Raw genomic sequence first — 8,391 nt, forward strand, 5'->3', positions numbered from 1 at the left:
AACCACCCGCGGTATCTTCGTGAGTAATTGTGGTAACCGCAATCACCTTCCCGGAGATATGCCTCTTCGCCTTGCGCTTCCTCATAGGGACCGTCATAGTACTCCGTACTGCAGGATAGTCTAACAAACATTGTACAATAAAGGAATGAGTTTCAAAGAAACTCGGTAAAGCGCTTAAAATCCATAATAACATAAATGGCAGGATTCCGGAACAAACATAAATGCAATATGATATGAGACAAACAATGAATGAATGAATCTAACTCTATGTATGCTGGTCTCGTCATAGCACCGTACATGCTTTAGGAAAGTCCACTCACATCCTCAACCATTTAAGATATCTTGGATTCTCTCACGATCATTTCACCGGTCTTCAGCAGCCGATTGGTAATGGGTCCTTCATCCCTCGGGACAAACCCTGGCATGGGGGTTAAGTCAACACACTCTCTCACAACCATTTGGTATAAGTCTTGGCGCATGTCGGGGTAAAACCTAGCCAAATGCAAGTCTTCTACTTAGTTACATCAAGTCAGATCCAAATACGTCCATTCCTCGTCCCTGACGATCCTTTCCGGTATCCTTCACACTAGAGTCCTCATAGTCCCCGACTACGGACTCATCAACCCTATTGGTTATCCACATATGGTAAACGGGAAGCTCTCACGTCCTCTCACGGGTTGGTTACCGGTCTTAAGCGCCCGTGAGCCCAAGTCTAACCATATGCAACCCTACCAATAAATGGCCCCCACAATGTGATTCCTGTCCTCTCACGGGTTGGTTACCGGTCTTGAGCGCCCATGAATCCCCATTGCTACCACGGGTCGTTCGGTCTCAATACCCCTCTGATTAGGGTCTGACATAACAGGACATCCTAGCCAAACACTACTAGACAATCCTAGATATGCCATCCAACAGTTTAGGAAGGTGTTCAGAGGGCATCTCCGGAAACATCCCATAATATGCCCGTAGTAGTCCAAGGACAGAAGTGTCAAAAGGACACCTCTCCTTTCCAAACCATACTTAAGCATACACATGCATCAATTCATATCATCACATATATGGTAACTTCATATATGGAAAGAAATCAATAATTACAATCACTTGTATATAATTGGTAAGTAAATCACACATGAATCAATTTAATATGAATAAGTAATGCTACTGTAATCAAAGTTATGCAACAGTAGTATATCATTGTAAGAATCTAATTTAGGAAACATGTCAATGATATATTCAAATATAGAAACTAGATTCATGCTATCTATGTAATTAAGGAAATAACCATCCTTACCTCTTATAACTCGCAAAGGAATCCTAAGAAATCAAGTAAGATCTTGGAAAACTTGAGAAGAAGGTCCTAAACAAGTATATACAACATATTAGGAAAGATCCCTAACGGAGAAAAGATACCAAAACATCCGACACAGACCAATTCTGGAGTTGCTTGTACTCATTGGTCGAGTGGATTGGTCGAGTGGTCCATCGACCAATCAATCGACCAATGCGAGACGATAACCTAAAAAAAAAACAGAGTTTTAAGATATGAAATCCGAATTTGGTGGTTCAAAAGGGTACTAATCAAGGGGTAAACTACATCAATAGTATTCTAACATATAGGGGACCTCAAAACACCAATCAATTCAAGACTTCAAGATCCAAATTAGGAAACAAAAAGTTACCATAATTAGATCAACCATGGATCTTGATGAATTCGAAATAGAAATCAAAGACAAGAACAATAGGAGAATGGATCATTGCTTCAGGTAAAGGTATCATGAAAAACATACTTAGATCTTCAATGAAAAAGGCTTAGAAGCATAAATCTAAATAAGGAAATAAAACCTAGCATATATGTAACTACCATGCTTCATGAAGAACACATAGTATGGTAGAAGAGAACAACTAGAATTGTATGGATCATGGATCATGGAAAGAAAACACAACCAATTAACTACTAACATGATCAATATAGAAGATCCAAAGAGATCAGAATTCAAATCAGAAGTTTAACAAGATTAGATCATGGTTTGATCATGATTCCTTCAAAAGCTTGCAATGATCATGGTTAAGATCATTGTTCTAGCCTCAAATCCTTAGGATGATCATGAGAACATGTTCGAGAGATGTTTGCAACAGAGAATGCAGCATCTCTTCTACTGTCTCAACTCAAAAAGGAAAGAAAAACAAAGATGGAGGAGAAGAAGAGAGAGTAGACATACCTTTTTATGCAAAAGGAAGAGTTTCGACGAAGATCCGTCAAGAAAACACCAAGGATGCAAGGGAGATGACTTGCAGAGGTCTTTGGTTCGTTCCAGAGAGTTTGGAGGCAGCAAATACGAAGTGGACTCGAGATTGGACTTAAATAGAGCAAGAAACAACCTAATTGCCAAAGACAAGCACTCATTGGTCGAGTGGATTGGTCGACTGGCCCAATCGATCGACCAATGCGACAAGAAGAAGGCCAAAACAGGGAATTGAAGGCCCAGATCAAATCCAATCCTAAAGGGGTTTTGCACACATGTCAAGTGACTTACCTAATAGGTAGAAATGCCTTCAAACCAAGATAGAGAGCACTCCAAGTCCATCAACTAATCCGATCTTCATCAAGATTCAGTTTCCATAAATAGAACTTCATCAACAACTTTCATGGATTCAAAGCCAGACACCAAGTCCTCCACTGGGATGGCCCAAAGCTGACTTCTTACTTTACTTTGGGTCACTGGACCTGCAAATAACAAGGTTTCCGGGTCAAGGTTAGGGCTGGGTTTTACATGAAGTGTTCCAACCATTACTTCGACGAGTGCCAATGCTTCAGATCCATAGGCCAATTTGAATGGAGTTTCTCCAGTGGGAGTCTGAATCGTAGTTCGATATGCCCATAGAACATTGTGCAATTCTTCAACCCATAAGGCTTTGTTAGACTCAAGTCTTTTCTTTATTCCATCAAGTAGCATTTGGTTTGTTACCTCCACTTTCCCGTTGCTCTGTGGGTATGCTACTGATGATATTCGATGTTCGATCTAGTAAGTGTTGCAGAACTGCTCGAACTGTGGGTTGTCAAATTGTGTACCATGGTTGGTTACAAGGATTTTTTGCATCTCGAACCGCTAGATGATAGATTCCAACATGAACTTCTCAACCCTCCTTTTGATGATGGTTGCTAGAGCAGTAGCTTCTACCCATTTTGTGAAGTAGTCGATTGCTACAATGAGATACTCTCGTCTACCCGCGGCCTTGGTGAATTTTCCCAAAATATCAATTCCCCACATCGCAAAGGGGATGGGGTCGAGAATTGAAGTTAGGGTTTCAGCTGGCCTTTTGGATACAGTGGCATGAATCTGGCAATTGTTACAGCGACGAACGTATTCCATTGTAGTCTCTTGAAGTTTTGGCCAATACCAACCGAGCCTAAGGATTTTGTGGGCTAGAGCACGACCACCCATATGCGCTCCACAAATCCCTTCATGAACCTCCGCCAAAGCCGTACTCGATCCTTCGGGACCCAAACATCTTAAGAGGGGTCCAGCATAAGACCTTCGATACAACCTTCCATTCTACATTATAAACCTTAGCGCCCGCACCTTGATCACTCTTGCCTCCTTTGGATCCTCTGGTAGCTTGTCATCTCTAAGATATTCCACAATCGGATCCATCCAGCAGTGTTTGGCTTCAATATAGAATATCTCATTTTCTTGAATGCTTGGGCATGCTAATTCCTCAATGTAGACCGAAGGGTCGAGCATCTTTTCTTTGGCATTAGCCAATCTTGAAAGCTCATCCGCCATGGCATTTTCTTTTCTTGGAATCTGACATACTTACAGATTGTTGAATTTCTTCCGCAAAGCTTGCACAATTTCTTGATATTTCTGCAATCGGGGCTCCTTGATAGCATACTCCCCTTGCACTTGATTGACAATGAGTTGTGAATCACTAAAGATAGTTACCTCAGATATTTCCAGGGCCTTTGATAGACGAAGTCCAGCTATCAAGGCCTCATACTCTGCCTCATTGTTGCTTGCTCCAAATGTGAACCTCAAAGCATAGCGAATAATGAATCCTGCTGGGCTTTCCAAAAGAACCCCAGCTCCCACTCCATGCTTATTGCTTGAGCCGTTCACGTATACCTCCCACATGGTTGGAATACTAGGTTCGGCCTCTTCCTCGGTTGGGGTAGCCGAGGTAGTGGTTTCTACCACTAAATTGGCCAATGCTTGGGCCTTGATTACTGTGCGAGGCTTAAAACTTACATGGAACTCACCAAGCTCGACCGACCACCCTACCATTCTTCTAGACAAATCAGGCTTATGAAGAACTTTATTCAGAAGAAAAGTAGTCAATACCTCTATCGGATGTGCCTGAAAGTATGGCCTTAGTTTCCTGACCGTCATAAGAGCCAAAGCCTGCTTCTCGATCTGGGAATATCACGTTTCTGCGTCGAGGAGCACGTGGTTGACATAATAGACTGACCATTGCTTCTTTTCTTTTTTTCGAACAAGAACCGCACTTACCGCCAAACTAGATGTTTCTAAATAGACTTGCAAAACTTCTCCCTTCTCTTGTCGGGATAAAAGCAGTGGCTTGCCAAGTGTTTCCTTCAAATTTTCAAACGCCTTTTGGGATTCTTCTGACCATCGAGCTGCCCCTCAAATCCTTGAGTGCTTTGAAGAAAGGGAGGCATTTCTCTCCCGACTGCGAGATGAATCAGTTCAATGCATCTACTCTTCCCGTTAAGCATTGCACATCCCGAACGGTTCTGGGAGGTTCCATGTTAATCAAAGCTTGTATTTTTGCCGGGTTGGCCTCAATACCTCTTTGAAACACCATGAAACCTAAGAATTTCCTCGATGATACACCGAAGGCACATTTTTCTGGGTTCAGCTTCATTTGGTATTTCCGGAGCACCGAAAATACTTCTGCCAAATCATCAACATGCCTTTATCTTACTATGTTTTTTACCAGCATATCATCGACGTATGCTTTCATGTTTCTCCCAATCAGATCCTTGAATATTTTGTTTACTGCCCTTTGATAAGTAGCTCCTGCGTTCTTCAGGCCGAGCGGCATGACTTTGTAGTAGAAGCTTTCACGATCGGTCATGAAAGCAGTTTTCTTTTCATCCTCTTGATTCATGAGGATATGGTTGTACCCCGAGTATGCATCCATGAAACTTAATGTTTCATATCTAGTGGTGGCATCTATATACAAGATCTAGCCAGGGCAGCGGATAGCAGTCTTTCGGGCAGGCCTTGTTGAGATCTATGTAATTTGTACACATCCTCCATTTTCCATTCGGCTTCTTGACCATCACGACATTAGCCAACCAGGTTGGGCATTTAATGGGTTCGATGAACCTTGAATTTTTTAGCTTTTCTACTTCGCCCCTGATGGCCTCGTGCTTTTCTATCAAGAAGTTTCTCCTCTTTTGGATAATCAGTTTAGCCTTCGGATCTATCCAAAGCTTGTGCTCTGCCACTTGTCGACCTATTCCTGGCATATCCTTTGCAGACCATGCGAACACATCTCTGTTTTCCCGAAGGAATAGCTTTAGTTCTATTTTGAATTCCTCCAGCTTGGTTGGATCCGATGTGAGTAGTTCCTTTTTCATTGTCAGGATCCAGCTGGATTCATTCCAACTTTTCTACCGGCTTAGGCCTTTGCATTTCTGCCTCATTTTGTTCGTCACGTATTTCTATTGGCAACGCCGTGGCCTTCTTCGAGCCTTCTTTGTCTTTCAAATATGCCATGTAGCACTGTCGGGAGATTTTTTTGGTCAGAGGAAACCTGATTGATTCCCATACTAGTTGGGAATTTTATCTTCAGTGCTTCCGTCGAAACTACAGCACCAAACTTTGTTAAAGACGGCCTGCCAAGAATGACGTTATAAGCCGGAAGTTCCCGAACCACCAGGAAGTTCACCCGAATTGTAGCTTCTTTGGGGAGGTTTCCAACTGACAGATTCAGCTATACTGATCCTTCAGCTATAGCCGATGACTCGGCAAAGCCATAAAGATGTGTAGATGACGGCTCCATTAGATCCTCCTCAATTTTAAGCTTTTGATAAGCTTCATAAGACAAAAGGTCTGCAGCAGATCCTGTGTCAACTAGCACTCTGTGCACCTCCCGGCATGCAATCTCTACCTTGATGACTATTGCGTCATCATGAGGCATACAGATGCCTCTCTCATCTTCTCCACCGAAGGTGATCGAACTCTCACCATTCAGTCTTTTCCACTTCTGCGTTTCTCCAATTTCAATGAACATAGATTTGGCCTTCAGCTTTCGGAGCGATTCTGTCACATCCACCCAGCCGGTACCCTATCTGGCATACCCGAGTGTGTGATCCACAGTCCACAAGATCCAGTAGTTAGTAAAATCAACCTCCCACATTCACAACAATATAATCAAGAACAAGACTAAATCAAGGCTAACAATATCATTCAAATGAATCAAAGTAAAGTAACGAGATAATCATCAGAGTGTGGAAATGATACCAATAGATGTATAAAATCAAATGTAGAGTGAGGCAGAATCTCACTCCATGAGTACAGCGGAATGTAGTTCGAAAGTCAAAGGAGATTACAACTGATTCTAAAGACAATAAAGAAAGATATAATCTAACTAAGCTAAAGTCTATTCTAATTTGTAAAGAACATCTTCGTAAACATAGACTTCATCAATCACGCTCAGACACTCCCACTCCACAGTAGGGCTAATCTTGGTAACAAGAGAGACCACTCGAGGAATCCTCAATGTAATCTTCATAGTTGCCAACACCTTGCGTATGGTACGCTTCTTCATCTTGCGCTTCTTCATATTGCGCTTCATAGTCATCAAGGCCTGTAGAATAATCTAACAAAAGATGTTGTACAAAAAGGAGTGAGTTTCAAAAGAAACTCAACAAGGCAAGTTATTCCATAATAGCATAAATAACATGATAACATAAGCAAAACATAATATGATATGATATGAGACAGACAATGCATGTTTAAGTCTAACTCTATGTATGCTAGTCTCTATAGGCAGACATGCTTTAAGTCATAGCACTGTACTTCTTTGGTTAGGTCTCAATTCACTCATCCTCGGTTGGCAAAGGGTCCTTCATCCATCTTGAACAATCCATGGTTGGGGGTTAAGTCACCTCTCTCTCACATCACCGTTTGGTCTAAGTACTGGCGCATGTCAGGGTAAAGCCTAGCCAAATGCAAGTCTTCTACTTAGTTACATCAACTCAGATCCAAATACGTCCATTCCTCCCCTCTCGAGATCCTTTCCGATATCCTTCACACTAGAGTCAGCGTATCCGACTCTCTCAAATACGGAGTCATCAACCCTATAGGTCATCCACATATAGTAAACGGGAAGCTCTCATGTCCTCTCACGGGTTGGTTACCGGTCTTGAACGCCCGTCAGCCCAAGTCTATCCATATGCAACTCTACCCATAAATGGTCCCCACAATGTGATTCATGCCCCCTCAAGGATATAACTCACCGGTCTTGAGCACCCATGAATCCCCATTGCTACCACTGGTCGTTCGGTCTCAATACCCTTCCGAATCGGGTCTGATATAACAGGGGTATATCCTAACCAAACACTGCTAGACAAGTCCTAGGTATGATGTCAAAGGGCAACATTGGAAATATCCCATACTACTCTCAATGAGGTCCAAGGACAGAAATGTCAAAAGGACATTCCCCAATCTCGACAGATATCTCATCATATGAAAGAGTATAATAAGACAAGATCAAATAAATAAGAAACATACATGGATAAGTATTCATACATGGTCAAGTACATAAAGTAAATAAGGAAATAAGATCCTAATGTACTTGCAGCATTCATATCATAATAGAAACTAACATAACAATAGCAAATCTAAGTAGTTCCCAAATTAGAAACTAAATCTATGCAATCTATGTTAATATGGTAACAACTTTCCTTACCTTAAATAGATTCGAATATATTCCGGATGGACAAGAGGATGAATCCAAAGTTAGCAAATAAACCCTAGAATAGCATCACACAATCATTAGGAAGTAGTCCTAAAAGAATAAGCATCAATCGAATCGAAACGGACAAAGAAATCCAATTCTGTTCTTGCGGGTTGATTGGCTGGGTTGACTGAGTCAGTCAACTTAGGCAGTCTGCCCAAGAGCAAATCCGAAAATAAAAAGGGAATCTTGATCTGAAACCTATGCTACACAATCTGGAATGCGACAAAACTTGAAGAGAATGTCTAACATAGTAGTCTAAGACTAAAATCATAATTTAGACATCAAACAACCATTAAAACCATTTCTTACTAATTTGAAATCATAGTTTCTATTTTGGTAAAAATCATGGTTTTCATTGGAAACATTCTATGAACAAAAGAGATGAACTAGAGATGATAA

At 41.5% G+C, this 8,391-nt stretch overlaps 1 protein-coding gene across 1 annotated transcript; it reads right to left on the reverse strand.

Annotated features, from left to right (window-relative positions):
* Positions 1-3,815: 3,815 nt before the first annotated feature.
* On the reverse strand, positions 3,816-4,388 carry LOC149007493 (uncharacterized). The gene has a single exon (XM_089167079.1). The coding sequence runs from the start codon at positions 4,386-4,388 to the stop codon at positions 3,816-3,818; it is 573 nt and encodes a 190-aa protein (XP_089023205.1).
* Between the last annotated feature and the right edge of the window lie 4,003 nt (positions 4,389-8,391).

The sequence above is a fragment of the Hakea prostrata genome, chromosome 8, assembly GCF_041222555.1.
Source record: "Hakea prostrata isolate BN-2017 chromosome 8, UWA_Hpros_2, whole genome shotgun sequence".
Taxonomy (NCBI): domain Eukaryota; kingdom Viridiplantae; phylum Streptophyta; class Magnoliopsida; order Proteales; family Proteaceae; genus Hakea; species Hakea prostrata.

What these genes read in the sequence shown, in the direction of transcription:
- LOC149007493 (XM_089167079.1), bottom strand. Translation starts at nt 4,388, where the DNA reads ATGACGGTCAGGAAACTAAGGCCATACTTTCAGGCACATCCGATAGAG.